This window comes from Dipodomys spectabilis, unplaced genomic scaffold (assembly GCF_019054845.1).
Source record: "Dipodomys spectabilis isolate Male_0828 unplaced genomic scaffold, ASM1905484v1 ptg000001l, whole genome shotgun sequence".
NCBI lineage: Eukaryota > Metazoa > Chordata > Mammalia > Rodentia > Heteromyidae > Dipodomys > Dipodomys spectabilis.
In genome coordinates, this window is record NW_024870678.1 from 2,909,763 (window position 1) to 2,930,082 (window position 20,320).

General features: G+C 42.5%; 1 protein-coding gene across 1 annotated transcript in view; it reads left to right on the top strand.

The window, feature by feature from the left end:
* Positions 1 to 1,351: 1,351 nt before the first annotated feature.
* Positions 1,352 to 20,320, top strand: part of Armc2 (armadillo repeat containing 2) — a 100,933-nt gene continuing 81,964 nt past the window's right edge. Inside the window, exons 1-4 of the mRNA XM_042675029.1 lie at positions 1,352 to 1,401; positions 4,158 to 4,418; positions 8,792 to 8,864; positions 14,778 to 14,943. Coding sequence (XP_042530963.1) covers positions 4,201 to 4,418; positions 8,792 to 8,864; positions 14,778 to 14,943 — 457 coding nt within the window. The 5' untranslated portion in view covers positions 1,352 to 1,401; positions 4,158 to 4,200. The remainder of the gene's footprint in view (positions 1,402 to 4,157; positions 4,419 to 8,791; positions 8,865 to 14,777; positions 14,944 to 20,320) is intronic.

Below are 20,320 nucleotides of genomic sequence, written 5' to 3' on the forward strand. Positions count from 1 at the left end.
CTTTCCCACTGTGCACGTAGTATGTGTTCAAAACTATTTTCAATTTAATTATTCTTTACAATATATTTATCACCAAGGGATGTGGCATTTTTCCAATGTTGACAACACTACTTTATATTTATAAAATGCGGTGCAAACCTGAATGGGGAGTGATTATGGTCTCACTTGTACTTAGCACTGTAAAGTGTTGTTGAACAGAATTCAAATGACATAACATATAAGTGGGGGTTCTTATGACATTGCAGTCCCAACAAAAATGACTGGACCCCGGGGGACCTACACCCCAATCTCTGACGCTTCCCTGAGAGCTCCTCTCCTATGAGGGGGAACACAGGCTGCCCACCTCCAGGGGCAGAGATTCTCTAAGAGATGGGTTAATGCACTTTGTTGCACAAATGCCGAGGCTTAATAACAGTTAATATGCATGGATTGCCACGTCCATACTGCTTTATATTTATTTTCTCATTCAATCTGTGTAGCAGTCTTAAGACCTAGGGAGGCACTATTACATATTGCCCTCCACTTTACAGAAGAGGAAACGGAGCTGTTAAGGATCTGGGTCTGGGGATACCCAGAGGCTTAATTGTAACCAGTAAATTCTATTTCCTAAACCCTAAGCTGTCGTCCCCCAGTTGTTCAATCAAGGTGCGGAGAATCTCGCCGAGGATTAACGAACTGGGGAAAACTGCTCATTTGGAAGACCAGCTCTTGTGCTTGGTGCCCTAGGCTTTCACTCCCGCACCCCTCCCCCTCCCCTTGCATCTCCCCCCGCGGGGGGGGGGCGCCTTGGCACCTCTACGCATGCGTTGGGATGGCGGGACTGGGACTGGCGCAGGCCCAGAGGGAGGGGTTGCACCCTCGCCCCGCCCCGCCCCACCACACCTGTTCCAGCCCTGCGGGTGCTTGGCGGCTTTCGGAAAGCGGGTGGATGAGCTGATCCCGGCTGGTGTCCCTGTCTTCAGTGCTCATCACAGGTGCTCTGGGTCAGGTTAGAAGCCCCTTTTCTTGTACCCACTCCCAGATTCATTCCCCGGCCCCTTCGCCTGCCCAGGGTGGCCTCACCGTGCAGCCTGGGCCGCCCGGGCGTCTCCAAGAGGTGGTTTGTGTACGTTACCATGGAGACCGTGCCCAGCGGGGCAGAGCCGGAGCGCTGCGGGGGCCCGGGGCGGGCGGGGTTAGGATGCTGGGGCGCTCGGCCCTGGCCTGGACCCCTGGAGGAGCGGCCATTGCCCCGAGTGAGGAGTGAGGTGCCACTGTCCGCGCGGGAGGTGAGGCGACCCCCGCGGGTTCACCGGGGACCCCTCCTGTGCTCGGAGCGGGAGAGCTGGGCCGTGCGGGGTCTCCACGTGCGGTTGGGTGCGGGCAGCGATTTGTAGACCCTGGTCCCGAGTCTCATGCCCGGTATGTAACAGTTCCGTAGTGTTTGCCCCGTGAGAGTGTGGTAGACTGGGCTTTGTCACGCCGGCGACCGAGGTCACACGATCGCGCCTAGGCTCTCTTATGCCGCGGGTAGAACCTCAGTGAAGTGCATTGTGACAATATTTACCATACATTAAAATATCTGTGAGTAACTTGCCACGAGTTACCGTAACAGCAGGTCTTCCCACCCTGCCTCAGATTTCTTTTAACTTTTACACTTTACTTCTTTTGTATCCTGTTTTTGTGAATCTGATTCGTTGTTGGTGTTAATTTGGCATAGCTGATATCAATAAAATACTTAATAAAATATCACTGATTTCGGAGAGGAAAACACCTGTATTTAAAATTTAAAACTTAACAAAATACGTGAAACACTTAACCTGTCATTATCTTCTGCCATTTCTTGTTTTTTAAAATGCACTTTGCAGGCATGGGAGAAAATTGTCTGCATCCTTTATCAGCTATCACTTGGGCAGGAATTGTTAATGTTTTCTGAGGATCAGGCACTATGGTAAAGCACTTTGCTTGAATCATTTCGTTTGATTCTCAAAACAGATCTTGAGAGTATTATTATTACTGTCCATGTTTTATTTTATTTTTTTTGGGGTCCGGTCGTGGGGCCTGAGCTCTGGGCCTGGGCGCTGTCCCTCTGCTCTTCAGCTCAAGGCTAGCGCTCTACCACTTGAGCCACAGTGCCACTTCCAGCTTTTTTTTCTGCTTATGTGGTGCTGAGGAATCGAACCCAGGGCCTCATGCATGTAAGGCAAGCACTCTACCACTGAGCCACCTTCCCAGCCCCCTGTCCATGTTTTATAGAGGAGGAAACAGGTTTAGAGATGTTCAAGGTCTTATTCAAGGTCACAGAGCTACAAGTGGCCTGTTTAGATGCTTGTATTAACACCAAAGAAATTCAGTCATGGAAAGAGTCCTGAGAATTTCATTTGCCTAGTACAAGTGTGCAGTGCCCAGCCTTTTCCCCTGTCATACCCTCATAGCTCAGTATTGCATTCAGCAAGAAGGATCTGGTTCAGGCGAGTATTAGCAAAGAAAAAGACAAATGTTTTGTTGCTATTTATTTTTTGTGCTGGTCCTGGGGCTTGAACTCAGGGCCTGGGCACTGTCCTTGAGCTTTATTCCTTAAAGCTAGCACTCTACCACTTGAGCCCCAGTTCTGCTTCTGGCTTTTTGAAAGTTAATTGGAGACAAGTCTCTCACAGACTTGCCTACCTGGCTGACTTTGAACCTTGGCCTATTGAGTAGCTAGCATTGCAGGTGTCAGCTACTGGCACCAGGTGATTGTCATTTTCAATTAAGTATAAATTTCATGAAATTATGGCTGAACTTTTCCCCAAACTAGGAAGAAAAAACCCCCAAAACTTCAGCTTTAAAATTTCTCCTGTTGGTGAAGTCTTTCCCCTAGCAGTCCCATTATTTATACTAATTTAGTGTATTAAAATTATACCAATTAGAGGGCTGGGAAGGTGGTTCAGTGGTAGAGCGCTTGCCTTGTATGCCTGAGGCCCTGGGTTCCATTCCTCAGCATCACATAAACAAAAAGAAAAAAGCCAGAAGTGGTGGAGTTGCTAGCCTTGAGCTGAAGAGCTGAGGAACAGCCCCTAGGCCCAGAGTTCAGGCCCCACGACTGGACTCCCCCCCCCAAAAAAAAATTACACCAATTAGAATGAAGTTTTGAAAAAAGGGTTGGAGATGCAGCTCACTAGTAGATTATTTGCCTGGCATGTGTAAAGCCCTGGGTTTGAGCCCTGGAACCACAAAGCAAAAGCAAAGCAAAAATCTGGACCATTTCCAAATTAGTTTGTGATTGTAGGCTACAATAGTACTTGAACAGGATCTGCATCCTCATGGCTCTTTACATGTGATTTCAGCTGAGCAAAATGGGTGGGCAAAGAAACATTTGCTATTGAGCTTTGGTATTCATTCATCTAGGATATGATCACAAAATGAAGGTGATTTGGATCAATTCATTCATAAATGTGGACAACTGTGGAACTAAACCTTTCAGAGTAAAGACAAATGTGGTTTCAAAGTAGGCCCTATCTAAAATTTAGCCTTACACTAGCATGTTTTGAGCAGGACAGTGGGAAAGAAAAGGAAAATTTAGAAGGTTTTAACAGATACCCATCAGTGTTTTCCTATAGGTTGAAGACTATGAGACGAGGGCTGAGAGCAGCGCTCAGTGGTAGAGCATTTGCCCAGCATGTGTGAGTTTGATTGTTCCCTGTACATATCTTTCTCTCAATGGAATATGGACACAACTTTACAGCCCATCATTTGAGAGCTGCTCTCTCATCTTTGCCCTATATATGCTCGTATTGTTACCTACAAATTGCTCATTATATTTTTCAAGCTTGCCATAGAGGAATTGTTTGGTACATACATACGGGTTTCAGCACTCCTTTCTGAACTATTGAGTAAAAACTGTTGGTGTTAGCCAGATACAGGTGACTTATGACTGTGAGCTATTCAGGAGGCTGAGATCTAAGGTTCATAGTTCAAAATCAGCCCAGACAGGTAAATCCATGCAACATCTTATCTCTTTACTTCTAATTACCAGAAAAAAAAAATCCAGAAGTAGAGCTGTGGCTCAAGTAGTAGTGTGCCATCTTTGAGCAAAAAGCTGGACAGTGACCAGCCCCTGAGTTCAAGCCCCACTACTGGCACACACACACACACACACAAAACAGTTGGTGTTTGTTTATTGTACCATATATTTGCAGGGTGTCGTGTCTAGCTGAAGAATATTTTACTTTAAAAGGAAAGATGCTATCTTCAAGTGATAAAAAGTTAGAAAAACTGGATCCATTTTATCAACCTTCAGTGGCCAAGCTGAAGACCAGTGCAGAAATTATAAGTGAAGCTCGGAATGCGTTAAGAACCCTGAAAACCCAACGACCATTTACACCTCAGGAAGACCAGAGGAAACTATTTGGATCTTCCTCATCAAGAACACAAGAAAACAGACCTCCTTCCACCTTCAGGTATAGACACTTCCCTTTTGTGTACACTCAGGTGTTCTAACCGCCAGCTTACATCTCCCCTTCATTCTACTCTACCTATTTAGTAGTTCTCCTTTCTCCAACCACTGATCTTATTACTATCTCTATACTTTTGTCATGTTGGATGTCATACAGGAAGAGTCATGTCGTCTTTTCACATTGGCTTCTTTCATTGAGTAACATGCATTTAAGCTTCCATCATGGTTTTCCATAGCCTGGCAGCTTGATTCATTTTAGCACTTGCGTTACTTGAATATACCACAGTCTATCCATTTACCTACTGAAGGGTACTTCACTTGCTTTCAAGTTTGGGCAGTTACATAGATTTGCGGCATATACATGGATACTATGAATAACTATGAACCAATTTTTAGGTGGGTGGAAGTTTTCTGCTCTTTTGGATGACAACTAATGAGCATGATTTCTAGGTTATGTGGTAAAACACAAACAAACCAAAAAAAAATCCAAATTGTCTTCCAAAATGACCATACCATTTTATATCCCCATTGGCAATGAACGAGAGTTCCTGTTCCTCTACATCCCCTTATTCATACTTGGCATTGTCAGTGTTCTGGATTTGGTCCATTCTAATGGTATCTCTTGCTCTAATCTGCACTTCCCTGATGCTATGCGGTTTGGAGCATCTTTACATACGCTTTTTTTTTTTTTTTTAAGCATGTCTTCTTCAGTCAGGCATATGTTAAGGTCTGCAGTCCATTTTATTTTTAAATTGGGTTGTTTTGGGTTGTTTGTTTTCTTGTGGTCGAGTCTCAAGTATTTGGGGGTATTTTGGATAACAATCCTTTATCCTATATGCTTTGCAAATATTTTCTATCAGACTATGGTTATTCTTTCTGCTATTTTAACGGGGTTGTTTCTGTTAGTGTTGTTTTTACTTACAGAGAAGACACTTTTAATTTTAATGAAGTTTAGCTTAGCAATCCTTTCATGGATCATGCCTTTGGTACTATATATGGGTCATACCTTATCCAAATCTAAGGTCATCTAGACTTTCTCCTGTGTTATCTTGTCAGATTTTATAGTTTTCACTCTTACATTTAGATCTGTGAATAAATTTGAGCTACTTTTTTTTTTTTTTGGTCAGTTGTGGGGCTTGAACTCTGGGTTTGGGCCCTGTCCCTGAGCTCTTCAGCTCAAGGCAAACGCTCTACCACTTGAGCCACAGCACCACTTCCGGTTTTCTAGTGGTTTTTATTATAACCCCTGCTTTCACTGTATTTGATGTTGGTATAATTTGTGGTGGGGAAGGAAAAAACAAATTGTTTAAATAGGGATACAGGTGGACCCATTGCAACAATGAGATGTACAAATCATTATGTTGAAAAATGAACTTTATAACTTTGGGGGGGTGGGGGGAGGGGTGATGGGAAGGGATGGGAAGAGGAAACAAAGGAGGAAGCAACAATGCTTGATAAGAAATGTACTCATTATCTTGCCCGTGTAATTGTAACCCCTCTGTATGGTATTTTCACAATTAAAAAAAATTAAAAAAAAAAAAAAAGAGTCTCACAGACTTTCCTGCCCGGGCTGGCTCTGAACCGTGATCCTCAGATCTCAGCCTCCTGAGTAGCTAGGATTACAGGCATGAGCCACCGGTGCCTGACTTGAGCTACTTTTTGTAAAGCATGTAAAGTCTATCTAGTTCCTCCCTCTTCCCTTATTTTTTGCATATATCCAGTTGTCTGAGCAGCATGTATCTTTTTGCACTGAAAAGTTCCTGACTTAGTAGTTCAATTATGAGGTGTTTTTTTTTACTTGACAATAATGTGAAAGTGATGTTTGTTTAGTAGAAATTGGGCTATTGAATTTTGAAGTCTAATCTTTTTCTGAGCTAGAGATCAGCACTGGCAAGATATAACTTCTAGTCAGGCACAGGATCATGAGAGCAAATAACTGGGTTACTAAGTTATGGTCTAGCTAGGTTACATAGATTGAATACATTTTTAAGTTCCGATAGGTTTGTTGGCACCTAACTCCACCGTGAGTCAAGGAACACCTGTACTGTCTTTCCTCCTCTGTCAAAGACGGGGACTTTTATGGATCTATCTGGGCTCTGTTCCATTGATCTGCTTCTCTCGCCAGAATCATAGTGCTTGATTACTATATCATTACAGTTGTTGTTCTTCTCCAATGTTACATTGGCTATTCTGGATCTTTTGTCTCCATATTAACTTTAGAATCAGTTTATTGGTATCAACAAAATAACTTGACAAAATTTTGGACAAGATTGCATTGGATCTATACATCAAGCTAGGAATAACTCCTATTTTGACAACATTTAGTTTTCCTATCCATGGAAATGGAATGTCTGTCCATTTAGTTTTCCTTTGATTTTTTTCCATTGGCTCATAAAATTTCCTCATAGATAGTATATATATTGTCATATTTATAACTGGGTGTTTCTTTTTATAGGAATAGCTAATTTAAATGCTGTTGTGTTTTCATTTCAGTTTCTGCTGCTCATTACTGACATATAAGGAAGGCATTGGCTTTGTATTAATCTTCTATCCTGTAACCTGCTATAATCAGCTATTCATTCCAGGAGCTTCTTAGTTTTGTTTATGTCCATTCTTTAGGATTTTTCCACATAGATGATCATATCATTTGCAAAAATGATTTTCATTTTTTCTTTTTCTTTTTTTGGGTATGGGGGGAGTGTTAAAACAAGGCCTTGCTATATGGCCCAAGTTCTAGGACTACAGGCAAATGACACCCCACCCAGTGATAGTTTTATTTCTTCATTCATTCTCAATCTGTACACCTTTTCATACCTTTGCTTGTCTTAGTGCATTAGCTAGGATACCTAGTATGATGTTAAGAACCAATGATGGAAAGGAATATCCTTGCCTTGTTCTTGACCTTAGTGAGTAAGTTTCAAGTTTTTCATCATAAAGTATGATGTTACCTGTAGGATTTTTGTAGATATTCTTTTTGAAGTTGGAGAAGTTTCACTGTAGCCCTAGTTTACTAAGAGCTTTTGCCATGAATGGGTATTGGAATTTACAAATGCTCATTTTCTTCCTTTGCATAATGTATTGATAAAATCATAGATTTTTCTTCTTTTTTTCCCTTTTTTTTTTTGTAGGTCATGGGACTTGAACTCAGGGCCTGGGCATGGGCCCTGAGCTTGTTTTGCTTAAGGCTAGTGCTCTATCACTGTGTGCCACAGTGCCACTTCTGGTTTTCTGGTTGTTAATTGGAGACAAGAGTCTCACAGACTTTTCTGCTTGGGCTGGCTTTGAACTTCAATCCTCAGATCTCAGCCTCGGGACAGGCTAGGATTAGAGGCATGAGCCACCAGCACCTGGTTAAAATTTTTCTTCTTTAGTTTGTTGGTGTGATAGATTTTCTAATTGATTTTCAAGATAGTTGGGAGGGTTGTTCTTCTAAGGTAGATACTTCTTTATTTTTATTGATATCAAGTAGTTGTAAAAGGGGGTTTTATTTGAACAGGAGTATTTATGTACACAGTGCTTCTAGATCATAACCATCCTCAATAGCTACTTTTTTGTGGGGGAGGGTCAGTTGTGGGGCTTGAACTCTGGGCCTGGGTGTTGTCCCTCAGCTCTTCAGCTCAAGGCTAGCCGTCTACCACTTGAGCCACAGTGCTACTTCGTGTTTTCTGAGTAGTTTATTGGAGATCAGAGTCTCACAGACTTTTCCTGCCCAGGCTGACTTTGATCTGCAGTCCTCAGATCTCAGCCTCTTGAGTAGCTAGGATTACAGGTGTGAGCCACCAGCGCCTGGCAATAGTTACTTTTTAAAGTTTGACTTTTGTTCAAGATTCTTTTTTTTTTTTTGAGGGGGGGGGGGTCCAGTCATGGGGCCTGAACTCTGGGCCTGGGCGCTGTCCCTCAGCTCTTCAGCTCAAGGCTAGTGCTCTACCACTTGAGCCACAGCACCACTTCTGGCTTTTTTCTTTTTGCTTATGTGGTGCTGAGGAATCGAACCCAGGGCCTCAGGCATGCAAGGCAAGCGCTCTACCACTGAGCCACCTTCCCAGCCCTTGTTCAAGATTCTTAAAAACAATTTTAGTCCTTGAGTTCCAGCAGCTACCTTAGAATAAAAATTTTAATAGTGATTGTTCTACCAACTTTATAAAATGATATGAACAAAGCTTTTGAAAAAAATCACTGTATATACTTAATTATTCAATATATTTAGGTAATAAAAAGAACTGTCAATAAAACATGTATTGTAAAATTTTAAATTGCTTTTTCTTCTTAAGGTTTATGTATTGAATACTTGCTTTTCAACTAGAGTTTACTAACATATATTAGAAACAAAAGGTAGAATTCATCCCAAACTAATAACTGCACCATCTCTCATGCCAGCCTTCATGCATCCAGTTTTGAGTTACCTGACTCCAGGCCTATCTCAAGTGCTCGTCTCAGTCCACTGGAGCTGGTGAGTACTGCACATCCCCACCACTGTTGCAAAGTGGCTTCCAAAAACACTGGCAGTTGGCACATAGAAGTGCATAGAAGAAAAGTATCACCTAGGCCTACATGGAGTAATAATTTAATATGAAAGCATATTCTTATGTTTTTTCAAATATAATGGCTAATAGCTCGGGAAACACTTCTAGAGCTTACCTATACCTTGATAATAATTATTTTGCATGTACTTGTCCTGGGGCTTTAGCTCAGGGTCTCGGCACTAACTATGAGCTTTTGTGCTCTACTACTTGAGCCACAATTCCATTTCCAGCTTTGTGGTGATTAATTGGAGATTAGTCTTATGGACTTTCCTGCCCAGGTTGGCTTTGAACCGTGGTCCTCAGATCTCAGCCTCCTGAGTAGCTAGGGTTATAGGCATGAGCCACTGGCACCTACCTGATAATAAAGAATTTTAAAGTCATTTGGTAAACAAATAATTCACAATATTTTTGTTTTTGAAACAGTTCTATACATATTATTTCCTTTTTTTTAACAGTTATGTATACATATTATATGTAAAATTTGTGAAAATTGTACATGTACTCTTTAAGTGTATGTGTGTGTGTGAGAGAGAGAGAGAGAAAGAGAGAAAGAGAGAGACCTGTTATAAAAAAAAACAAAAAGCAAATCAAGCAGTCTCCTGGTCCCTAATTCTTCATTTTTTCTTCTTTTGACTTCTTTTAACACATTCTCACAGTCTCTTGGTATTTTTTTTCAGTGTGTGTGTGTGTGTGTGTGTGTGTGTGTCCAGGTTTTAAATAGCACGTTGTCTTGCTGTTCTCTGACTTATGAGCTAGAAGAATTATGACTTTGAAGGACAATAGGAATCCCACTCTTGTATGTCTTCTCATTTCCTGTCACCACACATTTACCCTTCTTCTTCCCCACTGCTGTCTTTCCAATATAAGTGGATGATAACTGGTTAGATCAGTTTTTTTGGGCAGTAATTATATAAAACCTGTTCATAGCTGAGCTTTGAATTGATGATAACTAATAATGCTTCTCTCTTTTTATTCTTACCTTCACCAATGTTTTTTCCCTAGGGTGTTAATTGTATTGCTTTCAGGATTTTCATTCATCAACGTTCTTTTTTTTTCTTTTTTCTTTTTGTCATGGGGCCTGAACTCTGGGCCTGGATGCTGTCCCTCAGCTCTTCAACTCAAGGCTAGCGCTCTACCACTTGAGCCACAGCGCCACTTCCTGCTTTTTCTGCTTAAGTGGTGCTGAGGAATTGAACCCAGGGCCTCATGCATGCAAAGCGAGTACTCTACCACTGAGCCACCTTCCCAGCTAGTCATCAACTTTCTTACTGGAAATCTAAATTGCCTTTGTGTGTTCAGGTACCAGAGGTGTCCTATGAATTTACCTCATTTGGAAGCTCTCCAACTTCAGCCCAACCACTTGTCCTGGGAACGGTTCGCCATCATCCCAGGAGGCAGCTCCAGCCCCTCTGTGGCTTCTTCCTCTTTCCTATATCCCAGGTCCTTCTCTTTCTTGACTCACACATGTTTTAGTGGACCATTCCCTTCCATAGCTTTGTGAGACAGGATGCATAGGAAGGGTGATTATTCCAGTTTCTATTTCTCTGCTTTATTTTGTTTTTTGTTTTTGTTGGTCATGGGGCTTGAACTCTGGGCCTGGGCATTGTTCCTCAGCTCTTCAGCTCAAGGCTAGCGCTCTACCACTTGAGCCACAATGCCACTTCCAGTTTTCTGGTGGTTTATTGGAGATAAGAGTCTCAGGAACATTCCTGCCCGGGCTGGCTTTGAACCATGATCCTCAGATCTCAGCCTCCTTAGTAGCTAGGATTATAGGCATGAGCCACTGGCGCCTGGCTTATTTCTCTGCTTTATTAACTGGCATTCAAATTTAGATACATAGAAATAATTGTTCTCTTATTTTCTAGTGGATAACATTGACAGAAATGTGATCATGAGAATAATTAGAGAAATGGTATTTTATCTTTACCATCATCGAATCAGTCCACTTGTTTCCTAAACTGACCAAGCCCAGTTAATATTTTTAGCCACTTTTCGACTGGCGGAAAAGACACAGATCATGAAAAGGCAACATGATGCATTTACAAAGTAAGCACTCAGAAGTCAGCAATTCAGAAAGAAAATGGAGTCTATAACACTATCTATGAGATCATTTGTAGCCTTTGACCCTACCCTCACCCAACCACTGCCTCCCCAGAATAACTACCGTGCTATGTTGTCATTGTTTGTTTGTTTTTTGGGGGGTCTGGTTGTGGGGCCTGAACTCTGGGCCTGGGCACTCTCTCTCAGCTCTTCAGCTCAAGGCTAGTGCTCTACCACTTGAACCACAGCACCACTTCCAGCTTTTTTTTCTTTTTGCTTATGTGGTGCTGGGGAATCGAACCCAGGGCCTCATGCATGCAAGGCAAGCGCTCTACCACTGAGCCACCTTCCCAGCCCTATGTTGTCATTGTGGATCATTGTTGTTTCTTCCTTCTCCTCTCCTTCCTTCCTTCCTTCCTTCCTTCCGTTTCTGAACGGTGTGGCAACTATACAGTAGCAAGTCACAGGCTTTAGGTGATGGGAATCCAGAAAATCTGTGGAGAAAATTTTAGTGATAGAAATGCACACAGAACTGACACCTCAAAAAATTAATCTTAGCTGGGCACTAGTGGCTCATGTTTGGAATCCTAGCTACTCAAGAGGCTGAGATCTGAGGATCCCAGTTCAAAGCCAGCCTGAGCAGAAAACTCTGTGAGGCTCTTGTCTCCAATAAACCACCAGAAAACCAGAAGTGGCGCTGTGGCTCAAGTGGTCGAGCACTCGCCATGAGTTGAGAGCTGAGGGACAGCACCCAGACCCAGAGTTCAAGCCCCATGACCAACAACAACAAAATTAGTCTAAGGAGAATTTTAATTTTTGACTTCTAAGAGGTCTTATACTCTATGTGTGCATTCTGTTGCCTCATAAATTACATCATTATCAACTTTCTGAGTGGAACGTCATTAATTGCTTTCCAGCCTTTATGCAGAGTTGGGGAGACCCTGCCTTCAGTCTCTGGATCTGAGGAATCAAGGGCAGAGATTAGTCAAGGGCTCAGGCTCTAGGATGAATCAAGGCCAGCTTAATCCTTTAAGTGAACTATGAATTACACCTTCCTTGTCTAGTTTGTTGCATCAAAATGGTCTATGTGTCTTCAATGAATCTGGCTTTGTATCTTCAGTGAATCTGGAGTTCCATTGGCCAAATCAAGTCTTAAAATCTGGCCTTCCCAGTGTACTTGATTTTACTTAAGTTGTTGGTTTGTTTAGTGAGAAGGAAAACCCCGTGAGGAGAGATTCTCAAGTGAAGATTAGTAGTTATTTACAACATTCTCTGATTTCTAAGATTATTTGCACTTCATAAGAAAAAAAAATCTCATAAAGTTTTAGCTGAGCATGGTGATAATGTGTACAATCCCAGCTACTCAGCAGGCAGAGACAGTAAGATCTTGAAATTGATGGCAGTCCAGGCTAAGTTAGGGACCTGATCTCAGAAGTAAAATACAGCCAGGCGCCGGTGGCTCATGCCTACAATCCTAGCTACACAGGAGGTTGAGGTCTGAGGATGGCGGTTCAAAGCCAGCCTGGCATGAAAGTCCACGAGACTCTTATCTACAGTTAACCATCAGAAAACTGGAAGTGATACTATGGCTCAAGTGGTAGAGGGCTAGCCTTGAGCTGAAGAGCTGAGGGGCAGCGCTCAGGCCCAGAGTTCAAGCCCCATGACTGACAAAAAAAAAAAAAAGAGTAAGGCTCAGTGCATGGCTTAAGGGGTAGACACACATGTAAAGCCCTGTGTTCAATTCCCAGTGACACACACAGACACACAGACACACACACACACACACACACACACACACACATGCACACAAACACATTTGCAGACTTGTAGTTTTCTCTTGAGGAATTAAAAATGCCTTACACATATTAGTTTATAGTCCAATCTAGTGAGATACATAATGAATTTTATTATAAACAGTAATTTTGTGCCAGGCAAATAATGCTTTTGGTCAAGGAACAGTTAGTTATACTATATTGCTCACCAGAGATAATTTGGTTACCGTCTTTTGGGGAAAAATTAACCCTCCAGACCATAATTTTCCTTTTAATAAGTTCTTTTATTTACTACCAAACACATTTATAACAGTTTCAGTATCTGTAAAATAGACCGTTTGCTATATTGACATTATTATGTGGCAAACTTCATAAACTTGTTTTGTTTTATATGCTGCTTTGTTGGTCAGCTATTCATTGCTGTGGCACACAAAATACCTGAGCAAAACTACCTAAAGGAGGGAGAATTTGTGTGGCTCAAAGTTTCAGAGGTTTCTACGCTTGGTGGCTTCTAGGCTGGTGCTGTAGAAGAATGTCTTGGCAGGAACTCATGATAGAATGAAGTATCTCAGCTCCTGAGAGACAGGGAGTCAGAGTGCCTGAGCTAGAGGGCTCCCTCTATTTCTTGCTTATATTCCATCGGTCTCCAGCTTATGGTATGGGACTGTATTGTTCACATTTGGGATAGGGCACCTCCTTTAATGAGTCCTCACTGGAAGCAGCTTCACTGATATGCCCAGAGCTGTGTTTTACTAATCTAATCTCCTCAGCCTTCTCAATCCCATCAATGAAGACGACACATCACAGCTGCAGAGTGCAGGAAACCTTATATTGCACCTTCAGTATTGAAATTATGAATTTTGTTTTTCGTAACTATATAAAGTACTTACTTCCCTATATGATACTCTTTGCTTTTCTGTTACTATTAGCTTCATGGGCAAGTCACACTCATAACTATTTTTCAACAAACTGGGGAGAGTACAAAGTAAAGCAACTGTGCCCTGAGCAAGTGTGGCAGTATTTGTGTAGACAAATTAGTGTACCCTCCTTAGAGTCATGTCATAGGCCAGGGTCTTGATTTGTGGGAAGAGTTCAAAGGGACTGAGAACCAAATCTGATAATAGGGAGTGAACTGAGTGTGTAAGGAAGGGAACTAGCATTTACTGGGCTTCAATACAAGGATGCTTGTCTATTATAAAAAGCTAGGCGCTAGTGGGTCATGCCTATAATCCTAGCTTCTCAGGTGGTATGCACCTGTCATCCCACATATGGCAGGAAGCCTAAATATGAGGATTGCAGTCCATGATGGCTAGGGTTAATAGGCTTATCGCAAATAGGCTATTTGCTTTAAAATTTCTTAATATCATTTAAAAAATACTTCTTTGAAGGGAGGCATAGTGGTAACATACTTAAAATCCAGCACTCAGGAAGCTAAAACAGAACTGTGAGCTCAAGGCCAGGCTAGGCTGCAGAGACCTTATCTCAAACAAACAAACAAAAAACCCCTAACTTTAGTGGAATCTATGGTATCTAAAATTGGTATTCATAGTTCACATAAGTCTTGGCTAATATAGGTGTCCAATACATATTTTTCTGAACTAAATTGAACATAGTACTTTACAAAGCTAGTTGACTATATTAATTTCATCGTCTCATAAAGCTCATGTTTGTTTGCAAGCCTGAGTAACTTGTGTCTTTCAAATAGGCTAAGCAATGTAGCAGAATGGTCTATTCAAATAATTGACAAAAACAATTAACGATGACAGGCCTATCTATATGGATAATCTCACGAGTGTTCAAGTGTTTATGGAAGTGTATGGAAGTAGATTTAGGAACTTTAAAAGATGCCTGGTAATTTTGATGGCTAATGAGCTAGTAGAGCTAAGGATCCACTATGATGCCAGAAGGAAAAGAAAGAAAGAAACAAAGCCCTGTGCCCCCCTGAAAGCAGGAGGTTAGTTCCAGTGAATGAGCCTTGAGAGGCAGAGACTGATGCCGATCTTTTTGGTTTTTAAATTCTCTTTTCAGAAACCAAAGGCTCCACCATCTTACACCACAGAAGAGGACCTCTGCCTGCCTAAGCCCCCACTGGACCCTGCAAAGATTCGAAAAATAAGCAGTGCCCGGGCACGCTTGTTCCGGGCAGCCTCCCAGGGGGCTCTTCTGCCCGACAGATCCCTTCCTCCAGCTGAGTGTAAGCCGTGCCATGTCCTTTCAACCCTGGGGACAGACATGCTGCTTAAGTTTGCTACAAAAGTTATTTTTATGTGATTTTCCATAACTTTGGGGTTTTTTTAACATATAAACTAAGAGTTAATGTTGGGTAAAAGTTGGCATTATGTAGTTTATGTATTTTCCCCAGGTGTTTACAAAGAATATCTAAATAACACAGAGTTTTATTTAAAATAAACATTTCTGTGTAGTAAAAGGATATTAGGAGAAATATTTCCAAAGACTTGGTTCGCATACGTCAGGAAGGAATAATGTTTAGAATTTGAAAAGTTGTCTATTTGAGAGCCAGATGCCATTGGCTCCTACCTATAATCCCAGCTATTCCAGAGTCTTGAGATCTGAGGATTATGATTCAAAGCCAGCCCAGGCAGGAAAGTTCATGAGACTCTTATCTCCAATTAGCTATCCAAAAAAAAAAAAAACAAAAAAACTGAAAGTAGAGCTGTAGCTCAAGTAGTAGAGCATTAGGCCTTGAGTACAAAAGCTCAAGGTCAGCCCCCAGATCCTGAGATCAAGTCCCATGACTGGCACACCTGAGCGCGCGTGCACACACACACACACACACACACACACAATTAATTGCAATTAAAAAATGAATGAGAATGATAAGATTCTTATCATGAACACTAATCCTCTGATTTAATACCTTTCTTGTTCCTGAAACTGCATAAGCAAAACTTGAATGGGTCCCTTGCCATGTATGGGGCTGCTTAACCCTGTGACCAAGCAGCCAGGCCTTGCTTCCAAGCTTCCTTTTCCTTCCAGGTTAAGGGTCAGGACTCCTCCCCACTACAGGCTGCTCCTGCCAAGTTCCCAGAGCAGGGTTAAGCTTTAAACCCGAGTGTGTCAGCCCCCTCCCCCCACCACATGAGAGAGTGGGTGTGGCTCACTCTCCAGCATCGCAATCCCCTCCAAAGCCAGTTACTGGAGCACTTTTTCTTCTTTCTTCTTTCTCTCTGCCATCTCCTTTGGTTGGTTGGTGATGATTTAAAATTTGCTTTCTCTCCCCATGTTTATTTTATAGCCAAGTATCAAATGATCGGGTTGTATTTTGAATGACATTAGCGAGGTTTCCACCCTCAGCCCCTTCTGTCTTATTTATTGTTGAATATTTACAATGATCTGAATCAGTAAATTAAAACAGAACTTTATTTACTTTCTTACTTACTTAATTTATTTTGCCAGTCCTGGGGCTTGAACTCAGGGCCTGGGCACTGTTCCTGAGCTTCTTTTGCTCAAGGCTAGCACTCTACCACTTGAGCCACAGCACCACTTCCAGCTTTTTCTGTGTATGTGGTATTGAGGAATGGAACCCAGGGCTTCATGCATGCTAGGCAAGCACTCTACAACTAAGTCACATTCCCAGCCCCTATTTTATTGTTAAAAACCAAGCAAACAAACAAATAAACTTGAATGGGATTTTTCCTCCTGCCACAGCAGTGTTGTCTGGAGCTTAATCCAGGAGACTCCATGTTCTAAAGACTGCCTGCCATGGGTGGGATCATGCACAGAGTTTTCCAAGCTGCAGGGAAAGATCTGTTAGTAGAATAAAAAACAATTTGGCAGACCATATGAGCATTGTTTAAAAAATAGAAATAATGGAAAATATTAGGGTACACCATAATGGTAAGTATTGCTTCAAGAAACGTCACTTCAGCTGTCAGTTTATGTTCAGGGTCAAATTATAAATAGATTTTTTTAAACTATGAGTCCAAAAAGTTCCTGGTGATGGGAAAGTGACTGGATGATGAATGTCTGCCCCCCCCCCACTCCCCCCCACTCAACCTCAGGCCCTCCTTCCCCAGCTCAGTTCCCTCCCTCCCTCCATTAATAGTCACAGTACAGAGGCCAGCCGCCACCTACGTGCCTACATGCAGTGAAACATATCTTCAATGTGGTTCTTCTAATCCACCTGTTAGCAGTGAACTCACATCCCTAAAGGCCAATGGCTCTACACAGGAAATAACAGCAGTAAAATAGTCATTGCCGTTTTAAAAGCACACATCAATTTAAAGTAAATACTGGCGCTCTGTGCCTTGGAATCTGTCATTTGTGTACAAGCTGTGTGGATTTTATTTCCAAGGCACTATTGTCTAAAAAGTGTTCTGTTCACACCAAGGCCCCAAAGTCATCTATGCCTGGAGAGAAAGGGCCTAGCCTTGCCCTTAGTGTAAAGTTCTTTGTAGTTGAAAGTCAGTAGATAAGGGCGGGCATAGGGTGTGGGGGCAGGTTTGGACCTTCTGGTTTGAAAAGGGGAAGGGGAAAGGATGGGGCAATCATCTCAATTAGGCCCACAGTTGTATGGCTTTGAATTCAGAACTGCTTGTAAACTGGATATGATATTGTGGCTAATGTATTCCCTGTTATTCAAGCTGCAGAGAGACCTCAGGACCTGCCTGTCACACTTTCAGTCATCAAGGCCTCTTCTACTTCTCACAGTCTGCATTCTCCTTCCTCACCACTGCCCTGTGTCTCTTTTTACCTCTTCCCTGTCTGCAGCCTTTGGAGCTAGCTACAAGCAGAGCCTAGGGAAGTTGAGCATCCAACCAGATGTGGCCATGAAAAATGAGCATGTTCTGTCTCCCATGAAGCATAAGAGGTCATGAAGGAAATAACCCACATGCCATCATCCCCTTGCTGAACACCTTTTTTTTGGGGGGGGGGGGTGTCAAGTCGTGGGGCCTGAACTCTGGGCCTGGGCGCTGTTTCTCAGCTCTTCAGCTCAAGACTAGCGCTCTACCACTTGAGCCACAGTGCCACTTCTGGCTTTTTTTCTTTTTGCTTATATGGTGCTAAGGAATCGAACCCAGGGCCTCATGCATCAAGGCAAGCACTCTACCACTGAGCCACCTTCGCAGCCCATTGTTGAACACCTTTCAACCCCTTCCCCACCCCATGGCTCCAGGAATGCTTGCCAAACTGAGTTCCAGAGAAATCTCGGAACAGTGTAGGCAAAATGTGGACAGATTTTCCTTGGGAAAGGATCCAGCATTTAAATCAGTCATGGAAACACCGGCCATTCCTGGCCTTCCAAAACACATTAAAGGGTATGAAAAACCATCCAGGGAAGAAATCCATTTACTTTAAGTCCAACCCACATTTCCCAAACCTGCTTGACTGAAGGATCTGTCTCTTGAGAACACAGTTTGGAAAACCATAGAAGACAGCACCATTTTTCTGTGAAGAGTCAGATTGTAATCATCTTAAGCCCCTATGAGCATGTAGTCTCTCTCCAGCACATTGAACACTGCAGTAGAGAATAGAAGCAGCCATTGCTGATTTTTGGCCACTGAATCTTGAACTTCATGTAATTTTCACTTGTCATAAATCATTGCTCTTCATCTGATTTTTTTAATCAAAAATGTAAAAACCATTTTTAGTTCCTAGTTTTATAAAAATATGAGGCAGGCTAGATTTGCTGGTTCAGTAGTTTTCTCACCCCTGGTTGAAGGGGTGAGGTCCCAGTTCTGTTGCTTGCTCAGCTCTATGGGTACCTGGTTCCAGCCTTGAATTCCAAGCCCTTCTCTCCCGTCTCCTTCTGTCCCCTTACCCAGAGGGGGCCACTAGCACTGTGGAAGCCCTTGTAGTTCCCACACCCACATTTCTACCTCAAGATTTAGACAGGACCCACTGTATAATTTGCTGGGCTCAGTGAAAAATGTGGACTTCTTTGTTTAGACAGTAAGAATTTCAAAATAGCCCTTGCAGCTACCTGGACTCTGCTCCATTCCCTTCTGTTTGCCTCCCATTCACCATCCAGATGCCGCTGCTCAGGCTGCAGCTCTTTCACACATCTTTCCCTGATCAACTCCCATCTTCTCTACTCTCTACCTCCTTGTTACCTGGCTGGGTCCACACTGTACTGCACTCATCCCTTTTCTCGTCTGCCCTCTCTGTCTCCGTGACGGCACTGAGCAATTTCAGAAGGAAATGTGTACTTCTCTACTTGTAGCCCAAGAACCTAAAACAGGTTGTGGCATATAGCAGATATGAAAGAAATGTCTGTAGGTCAGTGTTTCCATGTGGCAGTGCTGCACGTAGCTGTCTCCTTTGGACATGTCCATAACATCCATGACAGAATTACCACATTGTGCTACATATATGTGCACAAGCTTTGACACCAAGCTTTGTCATACATGCTTATTTTACTGATGTCCCTCCATCAGGAGTCTGAATGGGCCCAGGGTAGTGCTCTATGTTAGCAATGATCCACTGCTCACCCCAGTAGCTGGAAGAATAGAACATATGGTTCTGTTTCCCCTTCTAGAAGTTCTATGATGGCTAGGACATCTTGTTCTCTATAGGATTGTTCGTGTACAGAACAGCACCTGGCACATGGTAGTGTTTAATAAATACGAGTGAAAGAAATGCTAAAAGAGCAATAGACTAAAAGTGCTTTGTAATCAAAACAATATGTGTGCTGAGTAATTTAGTAGTACAGTTGTGTACAGTGGTGTGGTTACAGGGACCTGGACCAGAAGACAAAGTTCCAATAACAATGACAACATCTCCAAAGTGTGTGTGTGTGTGTGTGTGTGTGTGTGTGTGTGTGTGTGTTGGTACTAGGGTTTGTACTCAGGGCCTGAGCACTGTCCCTTAGCTTTTTCATTCAAGGTTAGCACTCTACCACTTGAGCCATAGCTCTACTTCTGGCTCTTTTTGTGTGTGTTTAGTTAATTAGAAATAAAAGTCTCATAGACTTTTCTGCCTGGGCTGGCTTTGAACCATAATCCTCAGATCTCAGTCTCCTGAGTAGCTAGGATACAGGTGTGAGCCACTGATGCCCAGCTAGGCCACATCATTTAATCCTTATTTTATTCCCAAGAATGGGGCACAAGAGAAGGGATGGGCCATTGAAGAGGTGAGAGAAAAGTTAAGCAGCTTGCCCACATTACTGAGTGGTGTTCAGATACCTGCTCCACCCCATAACTGATGGGTTTGGAAGTGTGTGTTCATTCTGCCTTGTAGGCCTGGCTTTCTCTGTGCCCTCAGATGGGTCATTTAGTCTTTTGAGTTCTTAATTTTCTCATCATCAAAATGAGGGCTGGGCTCACTTTAGGTTTAAAGTTTAGTGTTTTGAAAGCTGCGAACTTGGTCAGTCTGCAATAGGTGGTTTTGTTATTGTTAGCTTTTATGGGTTTGTTGGTTTCTAAATAAGTACAGAAAAAGAAACCTTGAGTCATTTTGGAAAAACTTGCAAAATACTATTTTCCTATATGCAGCTCATTTCACTCCCCAAGCCCCTGCCTTCCTGCCATACTGCAGATTTACTTTCTCTTCTCCTTCGACAAAATATTTTATCACAGACTAGATAGAATCCAGTAGCAGCCCAGACAAAA